Raw genomic sequence first — 21,414 nt, forward strand, 5'->3', positions numbered from 1 at the left:
AGATGAACTAATGTCAACCCTTGTGCTCAAACAAGCCTTCAAAATCACTGAAGATCAGCAGAATGTAGTTTTTCCATAATCCCTAATTTTTGCATAAGTTGCCCCAAGGTGGGGTACTCAACTTATCGGGAAATTTCTTTTCTGTTTTTATGTCTCTAATTTTTGCCTGGATCGCCCTTTCGGGTTTTCAATCCACCGAGACACTCTTTTTTGCCTAAGCCGCCCTTTCGGGTTTTCAACTTAGCGAACTGTTCTTTTATTTTTAGATGAAATATTTCTTGACTGCATCTGCGTTCACAGGACGAGTGAACTCTTCACCATCCATAGTTATAAGAATCAATGCACCGCTTGAAAAGGCTCTCTTGACAACATATGGGCCTTCATAATTGGGAGTCCATTTTCCTCTGGAATCTGGCTTGAATGTCAAAATCTTCTTGAGCACAAGGTCACCTTCTCTGAACACTCGAGGTTTGACCTTCTTATCAAAAGCTTTCTTCATCCTTTGCTGATACAACTGACCATGACACATGGCAATCAACCTCTTCTCTTCTATCAAATTCAGCTGATCAAACCTGGTTTGACACCATTCAGCTTCAGTCAACTTGGCTTCCATGAGCACACACAATGAAGGAATCTCAACCTCTACGGGGAGCACTACTTCTATACCATAGACAAGAGAGAAAGGGGTTGCCCCTATTGAAGTGCGGACGAATGTACGATATCCATGTAAAGCAAATGGGAGCATCTCATGCCAATCCTTGTACGTGACAACCATCTTCTGAATAATCTTCTTGATGTTCTTGTTCGCAGCTTCAACAACCCCATTCATCTTGGGCCTGTAGGAAGAAGAATTATGATGTGAAATCTTGAAGTCTTTGCAAAGAGCTTCCACCATATTATTATTCAAGTTCGATCCATTGTTAGTAATGATCTTACTTGGCACACCATAACGACATATGATCCGATTCTTGATAAACCTTACAACAACTTGCTTCGTTACATTTGCATACGATGCCGCTTCAATCCATTTCATGAAGTAATCAATTGCCACCAAAATGAAACGATGTCCATTCGAAGCTTTGGGCTCAATCATCCCAATCATATCAATTCCCCACATGGAGAAGGGTCATGGGGAAGAGATAACATTCAATAGTGTCGGAGGAACATGAATTTTATCAGCATAAATTTGACACTTATGGCATTTCTTCACAAACTTGCAACAATCAGATTCCATTGTCAGCCAATAATAACCTACTCGCAACATCTTCTTTGCCATTGCATGTCCATTGGAATGAGTACCAAAGGAACCTTCATGCACTTCGATCATCAACAAGTCTGCTTCGTGTCTATCCACGCATCTGAGCAAAACCATGTCGAAGTTTCTCTTGTATAGTATATCACCATTCAAGTAGAAATTACCGGCTAATCTTCTCAAAGTCTTCTTATCTTTCAAAGATGCCCCAGGCGGGTAAATATGACTTTGGAGGAAACATTTGATGTCATAATACCACGACTTCTCATCTTTGATCTCTTCAACAGCAAACACATGAGCTGGCCTATCAAGACGCATCACATACAAATTGGGAACTTCATTCCAATATTTCACTACAATCATTGACGCCAACGTTGCAAGAGCATCTGCCATCCGGTTCTCATCTCGAGGAATATGATGAAACTCAACCTTTATGGAGAAAGTTGAAATTCTCCTCGCATAATCTCTATATGGTATTAAACCGGGTTGATTCGTCTCCCATTCCCCTTTGATATGATTCACAACCAAAGCCGAATCACCGAAGACATCTAAATACTTGATTCTGAGATTCATGGCCTCTTCAAGCCCCATAATGCAAGCTTCATATTCTGCCATGTTGTTTGTACACTTGGAAGTCAATCTAGCTGTAAATGGTAGATGAGTGTCTTGAGGAGTAATAATCATTTCCCCAATGCCATTACCATATTGATTAACAGCTCCATCAAATACCATGCCCCAACAGGAACCAGGCTCTGGCCCTTCTTCAAGCAATGGTTCATCACAATCTTTCATTTTCAAGTACAAAATCTCTTCATCAGGAAAATCATACTGCACTGACTGGTAATCCTCAATCGGTTGGTGAGCCAAATGGTCAGCCAAGATACTACCTTTGATCGCTTTCTGAGATTGGTATTCTATATCACACTCTGATAACAACATCTGCCAATGGGCAATTCTCCCAGTTAAAGCAGGCTTCTCAAATATATACTTGATTGGATCCATTTTGGATATCAACCAAGTGGTGTGATTCAACATATACTGGCACAGACGCTTAGCAACCCAAGCCAATTCGCAACAAGTTTTCTCAAGCATTGAATACCGAGTCTCACAGTCGGTGAACTTCTTACTGAGGAAGTAAATTGCAAATTCTTTCTTCCCAGTCTCATCTTGCTGACCAAGAACACAACCCATACTATCTTCTAGCACAGTCAAATACATGATCAACGGTCTTCCTTCAACAGGTGGAGACAAAATCAGAGGTTCGAGCAAATATTCCTTGATACTGTCAAAAGCTTTCTGGCAGTCTTCAGTCCAATCACAAGACTGATCTTTCCGAAGAAGCTTGAATATAGGCGCACATGTGGCAGTCATGTGGGAAATGAATCTGGAAATATAATTCAAGCGGTCGAGAAAACCTCTGACTTGCTTCTCAGTTTTGGGCGCAGGCATCTCTTGTATTGCTTTGACCTTGGCAGGGTCAACTTTAATACCCTTCTCGTTGACAATAAAGCCCAACAACTTACCAGAACGAACACCAAAAGTACACTTATTGGGGTTCAAGTGGAGTTTATACTTTCTCAAACGCTGGAATAGCTTCAACAAATGCTCAATATGATCCTCTTCATCAATCGACTTAGCAATCATGTCATCGACATATAATTCTATTTCTTTATGCATCATATCATGAAAAAGAGTAGTCATTGCTCTCTGGTAAGTTGCACCAGCATTATTTAAACTGAAAGGCATCACTCTATAACAGAATGTTCCCCAGGGTGTAATGAATGTGGTCTTCTCCATATCCTCGGGTGCCATCTTAATCTGATTATATCCGGAAAATCCATCCATAAACGAAAAGACTTTGAATTTAGCAGTATTGTCTACCAACATATCAATGTGTGGCAGAGGGAAATCATCTTTTGGACTGGCTTTATTCAAATCGCTATAGTCAACACACATGCAGACTTTTCCATCTTTCTTCGGTACTGGAACAATATTGGCCACCCATTACGGATACTCGGCAGTCACAAGGAAACCGATATCAATCTGCTTCTGAACTTTCTCTTTAATCTTCACAGCCATATCAGGATGCGTTCTTCTCAATTTCTGCTTGACTGGCGGGCATTCTGGCTTCAACGGCAATCTATGCTCCACAACCTCAGAATCTAACCCAGGCATGTCTTGATAAGACCAAGCAAACACATCTAAATACTCTCAAAGAGGATCAATCAACCCCTTCTTAGCATCTAGACACAGTCGAGACCTAATCTTGACTTCCTTCACATCATCTTCGGAACCCAAGTTGACTAGCTCAATCTGCTCTTCAAACGGCTGAATAATCTTTTCATCTTGCTCAAGAAGACGAGACAATTCATCACTCACTTCTACATCACTTTCCTCCTCGGCCTCAAACACAGGGAATTCAAATTTTGGAGAAGGAGAAGGATCATTGTATTCAATGGGGTTAGGAACCAACCTGCATAATATTTTGATTTTAGAGAAGTGAATTTGTGACCAAATCTTATGCAGATGGACAATTGTTTATTTATGTTTTTTGTGATTACCATTTTCAGAAATAAGCAAAAAGCAAAAATAAACATCAAAGATGTGGATGAATATAATTAATTTTATTAATGATCAACTTAAAATGCCCAAACAATGTTCACTTCTCCCTTAGGCATAGGAGAAGGATTTTAAAATATAAAAGCAATTACTTAGATCGATGTAAAATAACAGGAATATCAACAGCAGTCCAATTGTTGCATGTATGTCCATGCGTCACAAAGTTGGTGCAGTCTTCCTCTTCATTGTCCTCTATCACAGCAGCTAAGTGTTGTTCATTCCCATGAATTAACCCTCCACTACGGAAGCTGAGTTACATCTCTTCAGATCTAACGGTTGACGAGCCCTTTTGGAACCCCAAACCAGTTCTTCCCTTGTTGTCGGCAACCTCTACCACGCGCCCCCACTGATCAACAGGGCCTTCTTCAACAATTTTCTATGCATCTTTCAGATAGGACATATATGCCCCAACTCTCTTCTCAGCAGCAATAGACAAGGGTTGGAACGGAGTTCCAACCTCATCCTCAGCTTTTACATACGAGAAAGATGACAGATGGCTAACCAACAACGCTTTCTCATCTCCCACAATCATCAACTTTCCATTCTTGACAAATTTGAGCTTCTGATGCAGAGTGGAAGTAACAGCTCCTACTTCGTGAATCCACGGCCTTCCCAACAAACAGCTGTAGGCCGGGTGAATATCCATTACCTGGAAAGTAATTTGAAAATCACTCGGACCTATCTTGACTGGAAGGTCCACTTCTCCAATGACTGTCTTGCGCAAGCCATCAAAGGCTTTGACAATTACTCCACTATACCTCATGGGAGCTCCTTGGTAAGATAACTTTGACAATGTTGACTTTGGAAGCACATTGAGTGACGACCCAGTGTCAACTAGCACATTTGACAAAACATCTTCTTTGCAATTCATCGAAATATGCAAAGCCAGATTGTGATTTCTTCCCTCCTTAGGGAGTTCTTCATCGCAAAAGCTCAAATTATTGCATGAAGTGATGTTAGCCACAATGTGATCAAACTGATCCACAGTGACATCTTGCTCTACGTATGCATGTTCAAGAACTCTCTGGAGTGCTTCTCTGTGCGCTTCCAAATTCAAAAGCAGAGACAGCACGGAAATCTTTTAGGGAGTCTGGAGCAATTGCTCAACCACATTAAATTCACTCCTCTTGAAGTGTCGGAGTACCTCATCATCATCACTATTGGCTATCAAATTGCTGGATTCACCAGACTTATCTTTTGAACAGCCGACAGGATCTACATTAGGCACCTCCGTCTTCTTACCAACAATGAGTTCTTCCTTATTCTCCGGGATCACCGGTCCAAAAACTCGACCACTGCGGGTCACCTCTCTAACATCTACAATGCTCACTACTAAACTGGTCGTAGGCAACGGGACCTCTTGACCATTCTCCATCATCGTAGCATTGTATTGATACGGTACAACCTTATCATATGCATACGGGACTGGGCCCGCTAACCGTATTACCAACGGCGAAACTGATCTATTGCTAAGGTTATGGTTACTGCTTCTATCATACTGAATCACCAACCACTTTGGTTGTTTGAAAACAGGAACAATGACATTAACATTGTCATCTATATGACGAGATTGAACAATCTGAGTCATGCCTTCATCCATCAGGCGCTGGATGTCCCTTTTCACTATAACACACCCCCTTGGGTTCACGCTACAAGTATCACAACCATCGTGATCATGTTCACAGTCACTCACCAAACAAATATCTTTATGCATTTGCACCAAAGATCTTCGGATAAACCGGACATCAAAAACCTTGAATTCACCTGGACAACCGTCCACCATGTTCACTGAAGAATTCCCATGAGCGGGCAAAGGATTAGCTTTTACATTAGGCGCGTGGTCTTCAAAAGACACCATGCCACTCTTCATAAGCTTTTGCACCTCATACTTCACCGGATAACAGTTCTCAATATCGTGCCCAGGTGCACCCTGGTGAAAAGCACAGCGAAGCTCGGGTTTATACCACCAAGGAAGTGGTTCTGGGATCTGCGGTGGGTTCCTTGGTTGAATCAAGTTTTTGAGGACTAATGATGGGTATAGTTCTGCGTATGACATAGGAATCGGGTCAAAAGAGACCTTCTTCCTCTCAAAGTTCTGTTGTTGATGATGATTGTTGTTGGAATTGTTGTTGTTGTAGATATTTGTTCTTTGTTGCGGTTGTTGTTGTTGACGTTGATTTTGATACTGATGTTGTTGTTGTTGAATTGGTGTTGTTTGCTGATTTGAAAATACTGGAATGACGGAAGATACTTGATGATGATGATGCTGACGGGGTGGTGGATTTCTTCTTACTTGAGGCCTCCTCTGCCTCCCACTAGAAATTGTGTTTGTCTCACTATCTTTCCTCTTGCTGAAACTACTCCCATACTTCTTTCTCGTTGACGCCCCCTCTTTTGACAATCGTCCTTCACGGACCCCCTCTTCAAGTCTCATCCCCATATTTACCATCTCGATAAAATCACTGGGGGCACTGGCGATCATGCGTTCATAGTAAAATGAACTCAGGGTTTTCAGAAAGATTTTTGTCATCTCTTTCTCCTCCAAAGGAGGAGTGATCTAGGCAGCCAACTCCCTCCAACGCTGGGCATACTCCTTGAATGTCTCCTTATCTTTCTGAGACATGGACCTCAGTTGGTCCCTATCCGACGCCATATCCATGTTGTATTTGTACTATTTCACAAAAGCCTCATCTAGGTCATTGAAAGTACGGATGCTTGCACTGTCTAGCCCCATGTACCAACGGAGTGCAGCACCTGTCAGGCTATCCTGGAAATAGTGAATCAGCAATTGATCATTATCTGTTTGAGTTGTCATCTTGCGGGCATACATCACAAGATGACTGAGTGGACAAGAGTTCCCTTTGGACTTCTCAAAGTCAGGCACTTTGAATTTCACTGGGATTTTGACATTGGGCACTAAGCACAGTTCAGCAGCACTCTTCCCAAACAGATCTTTGGCTCTTAGTGTTTTCAATTCCTTGTGCAGCTCAAGAAATTGGTATTTCATCTCATCCATCTTCTCATAGACATCCGGGCCCTCAGACGGCTCGGAATGATAGATGGTGTCCTCTACATGAGGCAAAGTGTGCACAACTAGAGGTGGCACAGACATAACCGGGCTAGATGCCGGCATGGAAGCAAAAGTGGGAGCGAAACCTTCTGGCACAAAATTGGGTGGCATTCCCCAAGGGAATCCAGCAGGAAGATTCGGAGCGAAGTGGGCGGTAGCAGCAGGCATAGTAGAGGTAACCACTTCAGAAATGACAGTCCTCGCGGGAGGAGTTGCAGGTGTCAAAGAAGCTTGGCTCTGGGCAGCAAGAACTGACTCCATCATGGCATTTAGTCGGGCAATCTCCTCTTTCAAATCTCGGTTCTCTTGCTCAAGGTGTTCCATGATTTTCTGATGATTGACCCTGGTATTGTACCGGTGAGTCAGCTTGGCTAAAGCACAGAAGAACACCAATCAGACACCTGGCAAAAACCTGCTTATGCAAATAATGAAATGCAATGCTTGATTATTTTTATTTTCCAAGGAACTTACTATATCATTTGCAAATATATAATATTAAATGGTAATTGCAACAATTTGATATGACCAAAAATCTCTTTTTATTTATATAAATTGGAAGGATTACACTGAGTACAATTTCAAAAACCAAAATAAAAAGATACAAGAGAAAAGGAGACTAGTCATCCTAAGATCCCTAACAACAGTGCCAGAAGATCTGGCTGAAGGTGCGTACTTCCTTCGAATGCGACGAATATCGGTCTCAAAAGAAGCCTTCATCTGAGTATTCTCGAGGACAAGCTGGTCAACAATCTTCTTCCAAGCAACGGAAGGCTGAGGCATGCTAGAAGATGAAACCTCTGGCTCTCTCTGTCTCTTCGTCACTCGGTCTTCAAGTAGCTCAATCAGTGCATCTTTGTCCTTAGACTCCAACTGCAACTCTTCATGCTTCTTGATCAAAGCATGGAAACGCTCTTCCCACATATCATTTTCTTGCTTCATCTTGATGAGTGCGTCTTCCAACTCCTCTACATCTTGGTTAGGGAGAGTTAATGTCTCAACCACAACCATAGACATAGGTCTTTCGCAAGGATAAGGCATCTTCAACTCCATAGCTCTCTTCTTCACCCAAAGAGTGTAAGCTTCCAAATCTACACAATTGCCCGGACCAAGCTCGGATCTTCCTTTCCTATGCACATTATGCCAAGCATGCACAATCTTCTGCTTCAAACGTTGGGGATCTTTACCCTCTTGATAGAAAAGACCTTCTAACAAAGTGTTATTAGGTTTGTCTCTCAAGGGGAACCCAAGTTGACGACTAGCCAAAGCAGGGTTATAGTTAATTCCTCCTTGTGTACTAATGAGAGGCACATTAGAGAATTCACCACAACTATCAATAATCTCCACACTGCTTAAGGACGGATCATACCAAACTATATCATCATTAGTGAGAGATATAAGTCTCTGAGACCACCTTAGAAATTGTTTGTTCTCCACAAAAGCAGACGTCTGAGGCAAGTGAGAAATAAACCACTTGTACAGAAGAGGAGCGCAACAGACAATAGTTCCACCACCCTTAGAATTCCTTAGATGCAAAGAGAAATACATATCACCCAACAAAGTAGGCACAGGATTCCCAATCAAGAAAAGTCTAATGGCGTTAACATCAACAAAACCGTCAATGTTAGGGAACAAAGCTAATCCATAGATGAGCAACACAAAGATAGCTTCAAAAGCGTCCACACTACCAGCTTGAGCAAAAGTGGTAGCTTCCTTGATGAGGAAAATAGATGGCAACCCAAATAACCCTCCTTTCTTCACCCAATGAGCCTCTATCTCAGACTTCTTCAAGTGAAGAGCTTCAGCAATAATACTAGATTGGGGAATCTCCTCCAATCCACTAAAAGTCACTCTACTAGAAATAGGTATTCCCAAAAGATGAGAATACTCCTCCAAGGTAGGTACAAGCTGAAAATCCGGGAAATTGAAACAATGGTAGAGAGGATCATAGAACTACACCAACACACTCAAAAGTCCTTCAACCACATCAATAGACAAGATGGACAGAAGCTTCCCATGACGTTGTTTGAAGTCCAAGGGATCTAATACAAAAGATGCTAGCTTCCTTAACTCTTTCAAGTCTGGACATCTGAAACTGTACTTCTTAGTGTTCCTTCGTCCACAATCCATAGTCTGAAAATATTTGCAAATGATACCTTAGTTCCTTGAAATTTTGTGTGATGAATGTTATGATGCGCATGAAATGCATGAATGCAACAACCATAGATAAGGGATCACACACAAGGCAAAAAAAGGTCAAGGGATAAATCAAGTCATTGTCAAGATCAATCATCCATTTTGGTGGATTATGGCTTGCACCTTATCAACACCCAAATTCCATTGATATTGACAAGACTTGATTGGATCAACCAAGAATCAAGTGTTTGTTGCAAGTCACGAGCATGGAGTATGGGTAAGAACCATCCCGAAGGAGTGAACTAAGGATAAAAACTTATAGATCATGTTCTAAACAGTTCCCATAGTCTTAATTCCATCTATCGGATATTACAGGTTAAGATGACTGACTCATCGACCCATAATATTCTTAAGAGAAACTCGTCTGAGTGTTGTATCGCGTAACAACTGTTATCAAGTCTACAACTGAACAGTTTCCGTACTACGTCCTAAATAGGCCAAGATGGGTTAGGTGTTCTAAGGTCCTCAGCTTCTCAGTCCCAATTAGAAATAGTAATGCCTAACCATAAATACTTGTGTGACATTTCCAAATCCAATGGAGTCTCCACTGAGCAGATGGATCTCAAGCCAACTTGTTAAGGACTACTCCACGCAAGTTGAACATGACTATACCATCGTCCTATCTTAATTTCACTCAAGTTCGGGTTAGAACTTATCTCACCACTCAGAGATCACCAAGCACAACAAGCAGATTATATCACACATACATATATACAAACATCACATATATACAAATATATTCACACAAAAAGTAGGCTAAACCCACTGGAGACTACTCCCCAGTAGAGTCACCACTTAATTTCTGTAGCGGGAAGTTCATGATCAACAAGCTATTGATAAGCTAGAGATCAATTAACAAGAGTCGCAACCGCGCTTTTATTGTTTCCAAGGGAAAAGGGAAAAGGTACGAACAAAACCCAAATAGTAAGAAGTTTTCAAATAAAAACTAATAAAAATCAGAGATCAAAGGTAAGGGGGTTGGTTACACAGAGGGAAGGTGTTAGCACCCAATGTGTCCTAGGTACTCCTAGAGAGCCCTTTTTGTGTGCATATGTACTTCATGATCTTCTTCAAAATAGCCTATGTAGCAGATGAATTCCACAAGTCACAGGTTCAACATAACAGCTTAACAAAGATCAATGTTATAGATGAACTGGAGAGATCTTGAATGATGTATTAGATGAATTCAAATTGCAAGCACTTGGTTCTTCAACAAATTGGCATTGGCCAAGTCCATTAGCAAAGGAATGTTGCCTATATTCTAAGTCCAATTGGTCAAGATCAAATCAACAGTCCATTCAAAAGTCTTTTAGGGTTTTTGTTATTATTATGTGCATTAATGGTCAAAGACCAAACAAGCAAACAAGGTATACACAAACAAAATAATATCACACAATATGGTCCAAATTGACAAAGTGAAAATTACATTAACATAAACAATTAGAATGATATGTATAATGACAAATGATAATAAAATACTAAAAATAAATTGCATTAAAAGTAAAAGCTTGAAAGTAAAAGTTAATAGTTAGTAAGTTAGTAGTTTGTTTTGTTTTGTTTTTTATTTCAAGACATTCTTTGGAGAACACTCAACCCACTTGCCACAAACATGGATCCTTGAACAAAAACATCTTCCAAAGGAAGGAAAGAATGCCAAGTTCCCACACAATACCATGGAAGGGGGGAGACTTACAATCTCACTAACTAGAATGCTTATGCCTTTTATGTCACAAATTTAGTGCTATGTTAAGCAATCGTAATTGGACTTATGTAGAAGTCACAACTATTTGAGGTCGGGCAATAGACTTTTGATGTTAATGCATGTTGGAGATATAGTATTATGAACTATGCTCATTAAACATACCACACACAAAAAATATGCAAAAGGTGTGGCCTAATCTCATCCATACTCATGTTAATCTTTCAATCAACTAGCATTAGGATTTTGAGATGTCATTGGCCAAATGGAAATGAATGGATGAAGAAGGGGAATTAGATGAAGAGGGAAAGGGATGAATGAAATCACAAATTGGTCAAAGGAGGACTTTTACCAAATTAATATTATTCATTCATTTTGGGAGATGGAATGTACATTCCATCAATCCCCTAAATCCAATAATATTAACTTGACAAAGTCAAATCAACCTTGACCAATGCCCAACAACAAATAAGAAACTCAATTAAGTCAATCCAAATGGTCAACACAATTAAAATGACATTTATTTAATTAAAAATAGTAAAATAATGCATTAAATTCAAATATGTTTTGTCCAAATTCCTAAAATCTCATCAAAACACCAAATAAATGGCCATGAGATTTATCATAGGTCAAACAAGATCAAAAGACCTTGGAGAAAAAATTTCATAATTTTTGGACACTTAAAAATAATTTTAAACAATTAAAAACAAATGCAAAATCAATTAATTCATGAAATATATTAATAAATGATCCAAAAAATAATTTTAATTCAGAATATGAAAGAGAAAAATATTTGAATTTTTTTGGTGAAAGTCCCATATTTTTTGAATCAATATTAAATTTATTATGAATTATAGAATAAAATGGAATTAAACTAAAAATCAAAAAATCCAAAAATACGTGGACCATCAGATCTCCCTCATTAATTGAGGTGGCAGATTTGATGATCCAAAACACGCGTTCCATGTGTTCCTTAGTCAAACGCGTTGCAACATGAGTAATCACAAGGCACGGTCAAGATTAAAACATGAGAACTAGATCCCATGGTCCAGATGCAAGCCACATCATCGCCGAAGACAGAGCTCCGGTCATCTTCCCCGGTGACCTCCACCGGACTGGTCAAGATGAACCATCACTAAAATTCAAAACAGGGACATGATTTAAAAGAGAAAACATCACTGAGCACGAATATCACCTTCAATTCTTCCAATTCCAACTATATTGAGAGATATGTGGAATTGAAAAATGAGGTTCATGATCTGAGTTGCTTCGATTTGGCCTCAAAGTAACTCAAACTCCTTGCCTACATTGGTAGGACTTTAGACAACTCAAGAATCAATGGAATTGAGCAACAATTTAAGAGAATTGGAGAGTTTAAAATTTCTGCAAATTACCTTCAATGGAGGTCTGAGCTTGCTAGATCTTGATCTGAATCGTGCTTGGCTTCACTTCACTTGCTTGCAGGAGAGGAATGAAAAGGCTTAGAAGCAATGGATTCCTGGAGAATTGAATTCCAAAACAGTGGAGATTCAAGCTCAAATTCAAATGAATTTATCAGGGTTATCCTCTTAGAGTGAATGGTTTTCAATGGAGATTCAAAGCTGGCGCAATGTGTGTGTGAATTTTGAGCATAAGGGTCTCAATTTATAGGGAAATCAAATGATATTTGCACACTCTCTCCACTTTCCAAATTTGGTAAAATGATGATGCCATGCTGCATGGGCGCGCATAGGCCCATGAAATGATGGTTTGAAAGTCCAAATTGAAGATCAAATGCTTTGAAGATGGATTGAATTGCAAGGTACATGTGCATTGTCACTTGAAGATTGATCCATGCCAAATGATATCAGCCTGTTTAAGCCATGCGCAGCCCATGCATTTCTCATCCAAAATGAATGAATTTGAGCTCTTTAGAAAGATGAGATCAAGAGGAAAAAGTTTGATGTTGAACACTTTTTCATTTGGAGCTTTGAACTTGGATATATTTGAGGTGGAAGTTTGGAAAAATTTGACATATTAAAATTTTTCTAAGTGTCAAGCCATATGTCTCAATATTCCACCTTGCTTAACTTTTTATGAGAGCTTCAAATGAGAAACGTGTCTTCATCAACATTGTAGCTCTCTCAAAGACCTTCAAAATGGTCATCAATTCCATGTAATTTGGATTTGAAATGATAGAGGTATGCATTTTTGAAGTTTGGAAAAATCACTTGATCAATGGTATAGGTCAAAAGTGACCTATAATGTAGCCTCATATCACATGTTCAAAGAAGTTGAATTAGCTCCAACTCCAAACATCAAAGTTGAAGTAGACACATTGAATTTCATTGTGAAACTTGGAAATCTTCCATATCATAAAAATTGATCAAGTTATGGTCTTGGGAAGTTGACTTTCAAATTAGGGTTTAGACAAAATGACCTATAATGTTTCAACATAGAAAATGATTTTACAAGCAAAACTAGCTCTAGGTCTCAACATGAAAGTTGTTTATAATGTCATTTATAGTAATTTTTCTCTTGGAATAATTTTCATATGGTGAAAATTGTAGGAGATGGGGTCTAGGGAGACCCAGTTTTGATCAGATGAATTCATCTGGCCAACCACCATCAACCAACTTGCTAATTTCCAATTCTCTTGACTTTCTTGGCTTATGGCAGATCATATATGCATAAGATGATGAAATTTTAAGTGTCCCTTTAGAAATTTGATCAATTGATGAGATACCTTGTTGGAGAAGTTACTCAAGATACCTAGTCAAACTACGGTTTCCAAGGCAAATCACCCTCAAACTCTTGAAGCAAACTTGATCAATATAACATGTAGAAATCATTGGGATTCATATATGATTTTCATAACCATTCTTGAATCAATTCTTGGTTGTGCTCTTTGTTCATGAGGGTCTCAAACCCTATATGTAACCTTGATGAATCAATGAGATCATGCCTTACCTACAAAAAGTTAGGCAAATACAAATACATATTTTTGGTATACAAGTATGATATAATCACAAAGTGCTTGGTGATCTCTCCCAAAACAAACCCAATGGAAGAGGGGTAAGGAGAATGCCAAGGTGTGGTCCCAATGCTTATGCTTATGATGGAATTGCATGAGGGATCTTAGGGTCAAAATTGGGGTCTTACAATATTCAAGTGGAGGGTGTCAAGTTAAATGCTCCATCATATTTGGAATTAACCTGTCTATTTAGCTTTATTTGATTATCTATTTTCTTTATTTTGTGTCATTTATCATGAGTTTCCTTTCTTTTTTAAAGAATATGATTTCTTCTTGCTCCTCGTTCTTTCTTTGTTAAAATAAAACTATATATTTATATTTATAATTATATATAGTTTTCGGGTGCGGAAGATGTTTAGTTATTGTTGAGGTGTTTTGTTGAGATTAATGGTGGAATGAACTCTTATAATGAAATCATTAATATTTGCGTTAATTCCATGATTATAAGTGGTGAATTAAGATTAGGCTTATGAGTGGTAATGTTGTGAATATAATTATGCATTATGAATGTAATTGTAGTTGTTGTGTTAAGGTGAGTAGTTCAGAAGTAGGGACTACTGTGAATGATGTATTGTATGTTGCTTATGGTTATAAGTGGAATCATAAGTATTGTTGTTGTTGCATTACTTTGTATGTCATGCATCATTTTGTGTTAGTGTGTTGAAAGAGGCGAATCACGGGTTCAGAAGTGGAGATCAGTGGTCGTGTGGGGTTCAGAAGTGGGGACCTGATTCAAATGAGGAATCATTGTTGAGTGGACGAGATTAGTGACAAACCTTTGATGTTCAAATTGGTACCACATGCATAGAGTCGAGTTGTGACTTACATTGCATAAATAAAGGCTATGTTAGTTGAATTGTTGTGTTATTGTGTAAATTGAATATGTGTCGTTGATTGTGTAATTTAAGCTACCTTTGTATTCTTTACACCGTTAATATATTTGAGCATATTCTCCCTCTTTTAATATTTGTTTTGTGTTGTTCTGTGCAATATTGTACAAATACTCAAGAGAGGTAAGTGATGTTATGAGTTGGAAGAAACCTATGAAGCTCTCTTTGTTTTCTTTATTGTTTTATAATCGTTTAGTTGGAACTATTGCTCTGATCTATAACATCGAGGAACAAGTCGTTTAAATTGTTTTGAGTTAATGGTTGAATTTTATTAATTTCGTTAAGTACTTCTTTTGAAGAGACATTGGAAGTTTATATTAATTATTTTGATTCCGCTGCGAGTTTTGAAATAAATTGAAAAGTATGCATGTTTATAGTCTCCATTCTCTCCTCATTGACCTTGCATTTTTTTCTTGCATTACTGGCTTCATTGTGGGATTGATGGTGAGACGATGATACACCACTCTAGTGTCTATCTCAGATATATCATATAGGGCGCAAGCGAATAGGTCAAGATTCCTTCTTAGCAAGGTGACCGGGTCTTCCTCATTGGCTTACGTTAGAGATGCGCCCACCTTGGTGATATGAAACTCTCGGGGTTCCAATTTTCACCTCCTTCAAATATTTTGTGAGAGTGATTATTTCTCTATCAAATTGTATCCTTTGGTAAAAATCTACAAAATTAACCCCATTGTCATCCAGTTGTGGGGAAATGACAACATCTACATTCACCCTTCTAACACTTAGACTATCTTCATAACACCTCTGGATAGTTTTTTTATCCCCTTGGATAACACTAATACAACCACTCAACAACGAACATTTCATGCATATACAAATGGTTGATATGGAGGCCCTCAAAAGGTTGAAGGAAGGTTTCCCATGATGATGATGTACGAGCACATGGCGTCTACCATGACATACTTGGCCTTAATCATCTTGGTGTTATCCTTAAGTAAAAACATCATATTTAGAGTGATATAACCCTTCACTTGAAAATCTCCATGTCCCTGATAAGAGAGGAACAATGAATCTTGTGTGGCTATTGCGATGAGTCAGAAACGCCAGAGGCGCACTCCTTAACGTCTCTACCTTTTTCTCAGTGTTTCTCTCATTTCCCTTTATGTAACATCCAACACGCGGCATGATATTGTCGCGGCGCAAAAAATGACCATGGGAGTTTGCACACTCGAAATACAAACAGAGTCGCCACCGAACTTTATTTATTCCAAAAGAAAACATAAAATATCAATAAACCCCTTAAAAAAAATGACTGTCACAACCAAATTTGGGTTCGAGATTCGATTATGCGAGGGGAATGTATTAGCACCCCTCACACCCGTTGTATTCAACATGAACCATTTAGTTATATTTGCGAATAGAATATCAAACTTTGTCATTTGTTTTCTTCTATTTACTAAAAGGTTGAAAAGGAAAAGGTCACAAAAAAGTTTTTTATTTAGGTGCTTAACAAGATTGCGAGTCTTGCTCCTATGTATCCTCAAGTGCGATGAAGAATTCAAAGCTACGTAATTTTGAGCAAGACAAAGATGTTTTTAGGGTTTTTTATTATAGTGTTTGACGATAGTTGAATCTCGCTCCTATGTATCCCCAGATGCGATGGGGAACTCAAGCCTACGTAGTTCTAGGTAGCAAAATGTTTGTGGGTTGGTCGATTTTAGTGAAGGGTACTTAGTCGCACTCGAGCGCAAAATTTGCTACCCAAAATATGGATAAGTGAACATTGACATTGTGTCAGAATGGGCAACATAACATGGAATCTCACAGGGTTATATTCTCATCGTATTCGAGCGGAAAGTGTTTTTACTTCTTGCACATGGCAGGAACGAAACTTTGTTTGCATCGTCTCGGAATGGACGCAGCATCTTTCAATTTGAAAAGGTTTTGATATCGCGCTAAGGCGGAAAGAGAGTTTGATTGGTTGAGTAATTTTTTTAGTGGAGGACGAGTACTTGAATGGTAGATTAAGTACGACAAATCATCCAAATACTTGGGATTAAGAGGGACAGGTACGTCCAATTTAACCTTTTTATTCCAAATTATTTATGAAATTTGTGTGACGAATTAAGTCACGTTTCTTCAACGGATTACGAGTATTCGCGCGGAAGGCTAAATACGGCCATCACACAAATACTCGGGACTAAGGAGGAAAATTATGTCCAACTAATCTTTTTCGTCCACGAAAGAATGAACTGGATTCAATTATTTAATTTGTTTTTGAACGGATGACGAGTACTTGAACGGTAGGCTAAGTATGGACATCATCCAAATACTCTAGGATTAGGAAGGACAAGTACGTCCATCTAATCCTTTTTCAACCGGTTGTTTGTTGAAATTTTTTATTTTTGAAATGCTTCAAATTTGAAAAGGAATTGATGAGATCAAGTGTTTGATTTATTTTGTAAAAGTTGATTTGATGGTGAAAAATAATTGCAAGTCGCGAATTGTAACGAAAGATTGCGAGTTTGCAAGTTCTAGCACGAGCGCGCAAACTCTAACGCAAGGGCGCGAATTCTAGCGCAAGAGCACAAACTCTAACGCGGCATGTAACTTAACGCTGCAAATAGTACGAAATGCAATACCACGCGCACACACGCAACAAAATGATAGGATAACAATGTGCATTCAACAATCATAACTAGCATGTATTCATCACAAACGAATCGAAAGGTAAATGTAACGTGCACGTGTTGAATTAAACACAATGCGAGGATACTAATTGAGTTCACGTAACGCGAGGACGTGCAATATAAAGCTTCCAACGTATAGTTTAAATTCGATTTAAATGCAATAAAATCAAAATGTCGCATGCCAACACAAATCAAACAAACAAACAGCTAGCGTGAAGCATGGTCATCACAATCAAAATGAAATACGAACAAACATAACGCAACGTATCGTATCATAACGAAAATAGTGTTGCTTGACAAAACGCAAAGTAGAAAAAGCAAATGCGAATTGATGCTATGATGAACTACCAAAAACATGTACAAATTTGAGTTAAACGCGACGACAACATAATCAAAATGTCACACGTAAACAAAAGAAAATCAACCAGCAAACCGCTAACGCAAAACGCACTCATCACAATCGAAACAAGAGGTAAGTAACGCAATGTTGATAAACAAAACCAAGCCGAACATACGTAATATGCTCGGATCCGATTTCAGAACAATTATAAACAACAAACAGCAACACATATATCAAATATTTTCATCATTACATCAAAAGAAAATCAAACAACGTTACAACATCCAAATCATGTCGAAAATGCGGAACAATCAGATTTCAATGCGAGAACTGAACAACAAACTGCAACACATACAAATCGAAAATATTACATCATTATAGATTTATAATAGAAACAATCCAGCAACAGACCACAAAATATATTAAATGAAAGGAATATATATATACAATTCATAGTCTCTCTGTCATATAACTGTATGAAAATATGAACAACTTTGGTTATAAGATATTAAGATGTGAGTTTTTTCCACTTCTTTTCTAACTCTAGATGGGGTAGATGCAATTTCATATATCTAAAGAGAACTTGAAAATGTGATCTATCCTTTCACTATTCAAATCCACTCACCATGTAGGCATCTAATGTTGAGTTCCAGGACTCATGAGGATATCATTAAACAAATGTTGTATAAATGAATGGAAGAAGAAAACAAAAATTAAACAAATGTTTTTAACATTCAGTCACTTGTTTGACATTGAGTTATAAAGTAAATAAAGCATAACAGTATGCCTAATCATCAGACAGCCTTAGAATACAATTTGTAAGTCAGGCAAGGAGAAGCATCACTACATTCAAGACCAATTAGTCATGACACATGTGCTGATAGCTTAAAAAATAATCACTATTGAATTCTACTCTTTAACTTAACCAAGTATGCAGATATTTAGCTCACACTTCCATCTCCTATTATTTGTTGAAAAACAAAGTAGTTCCGACGCGGCCTTGTTTTGCCTCTTGTGCGAGCCTTGCGGCAAGGATTGAAAATATCTGTGTGTGTCGGAATGTCATTCTTTTTCTGTCTCTTTGCCACATGCCAGAATTCACTTGCTAAGCTTTCCAATGCTTTAACTGTCAATTTGCTGTTTCTGCTGCTCTGTCTCCTTGGATTTATATCAGCCTGTTGTTCCAAAGAACCATAATCGCAATGTATGATACTTCTGTCTTCTGATGAGGCGCTTGAACTTCCATTCTGCTGGTGGCAAATTGGATCACAAACATTTTGGTTGACATCTAGAAAGCTAGAAGAACAAGAGAATCTTACTTTATCTGATCCCAAACCTCCTGAAAACTTCTGAATGATGCGGCTATTCTCTGCCTTGGCACAAGCAGTCAATCTCCTCCCTTTAGTGGGAACTGCGGCATGATTAGAATCACCTGATCTTACTCTCCAATAGAACCCATGCTTTATGATCCTCTTCACTTGACTATCATCAAACACGCAGGTGTGTTGACTTTTCAGGCTTTCGACCATCTTGTTCACATCATTCTCAGAATTATCATGTATTTCTTTTTTAACAAAGACTCCACAGTTAGATACACCAATGCAACTATCAGTTTTCTTTCTGCCATATATCAGAATCTTGGATTCCACCATCCTTGGTGAAGAACCACCATTACTTTCGCTTAGAAGATCGGTAGTCATCGTAGAAGCATCTTTCAATTCAACAGGCAGATATCTCTTTTGTTTCACCTTCAATAGTTTTCTTTTAGGAAGTCCATTGGTATCAGTAACTGATAACTTTGTTGACCTCTGTGTAATGCTTTTAGACATATCCTTGCTATGGTTTACTCTCCTACTATATGTGTTCCCTTTATATCTTTTACCATCAACATCTACCTCATCTCTATGCACTGTATTAGACGGAACATATTTCAACGGCTTTCCACAATGCACCAAACTTATAGAAGATCGAGGCTTGAGGTAACATTGACGATGATCGTCAGAGAAATCATCTTCGTTTGGTCCTCCTTCTTCAACTTCTTCTTCTTCGAGCACAATAATATTTGATTCAGCTACTACTTTGCTCAAGACATCCCTAGCAGAATCAAAGTAATGATGCCCTTTCAAATGTTCTCTCCAAGAAAACTTCTCAATGTTCTTTGGTTGCTCAGAGTGCCAGCCCCTTGCCAGTAACCTGGGCCATACAGCCTCCCAGAGTAGTTCATTACTTCTGGTTTTGCTGAGCTGAAATCCTCCTGTCAAAGATTGTATTATATCACCCGATCCAAGAGAAGACAAAGCTTTGCAAGCTGGTGCTGAAAACTCCTCACAACTGTTCTTTCTAGGTTCCAAATCAAGCCGAGTAAGGACTCCATTCTCCTTACCAATACCTATTGCTTCCGCAAGAACGCCAAGTCCAACAATAGATTTCATAGAAGATATGTATTTTTCTAGAGAAGTTTTGCCTTCCACATATAATTTAGAAACCTGAGTATAAATATAAGCAAACTGAGCACTGAAACTATGATTTATATAACTGGAGTCATTTAATTTAAAAAAAAAGTATTGGTAATGGGAAGTTGAATACCTTAGACAATGTATCTTGTGATTTTTTAGTGACGTGAGGACTCAAGCGAGACAAAAGGTCATGTTGCCTCATTTTGGTAGAAAGTTTTTTCGCTATCACATGCTTTCTCCCTTTTAACTTCCTGCACTCCGACCATCTATGATATCCATCCGATTTGTAAAACTTTCCATAGTAAAATGAGAGTATTTCTCCCATCCCTTTGTTCTCTAACAATTTTTTAATCTGAGTAAAATTCTTCCCAAAAATAAACAAAGCAAGTACAAAACTTTCTGCATCAGCTTCACTCCATGTGACTGAGATGGGCAAACACATTGAAGAAGAAAGTGATTCATCATACACATGTTGTTCTGAATAAGCAGGATTCATTTGAATTGAGAGCTGGTCAGAATCTGAAAGAATTTCCGCCTGGTGGTCAGGACCTATTTTAGGACTGGGGCCTTCTTTCTCGTCTAAGGAGACCATCTGTCAAGAAAAATAGGAAAATAAGGTCGATAAGTATAAACTCAAATTAAGGGTTAAGAAGAAATGTGATAATAGGACATGTAGATTAAATAAAATCATCAAGGAGCATATATCAAACATGAGTTAATCACAAGCTATTGATGTTTAACCGGCGACTGGTTTTTGAAAGCATCATATAGTACTAGTTATTGAAAGAATTGAGATTTCATAACCATTCTTATCCAATATCCATTCATCTATCCCTAAGGAAGTGATAAGTTGTTTAGTAATTTTGAGGTAACCTAAAATAGAAGAAAGCTTATAGTACAAAATTGCCAATACGACCTAAAAGACTTCAGCACTGTGAGTATTCTTGAGACAGGTTGAATATAAATAAATACATTTCAAGAATGATTTAGGGAAAACATAGAAAGAAACAAGAGAATGAACCCTAGATGATGAGAGTGAAAAGCCCTTGTTTGCATGTTGAGAATGAATAAGAAAAAGCACATTGATGGATGAAGAACAGGAAAGATTAGGATTGATCACACACAATTTACCAGCAATCAATAAAAATAAACGTTTGTTTGTGATTATCTATGTTATTATCACATACATAGCATAACATTAACAGAAGAACGTTGGTTGAAGAATAATATT

General features: G+C 38.3%; 1 protein-coding gene across 1 annotated transcript; it reads right to left on the reverse strand.

Annotated features, from left to right (window-relative positions):
- Nucleotides 1-18,668: 18,668 nt before the first annotated feature.
- Nucleotides 18,669-20,159, reverse strand: LOC127129519 (uncharacterized). The gene has a single exon (XM_051058684.1). The coding sequence runs from the start codon at nucleotides 20,157-20,159 to the stop codon at nucleotides 18,669-18,671; it is 1,491 nt and encodes a 496-aa protein (XP_050914641.1).
- Nucleotides 20,160-21,414: the final 1,255 nt, after the last annotated feature.

Source organism: Lathyrus oleraceus, chromosome 3 (genome assembly GCF_024323335.1).
Source record: "Lathyrus oleraceus cultivar Zhongwan6 chromosome 3, CAAS_Psat_ZW6_1.0, whole genome shotgun sequence".
In the NCBI taxonomy this organism is placed as follows: Eukaryota; Viridiplantae; Streptophyta; class Magnoliopsida; order Fabales; family Fabaceae; genus Lathyrus; species Lathyrus oleraceus.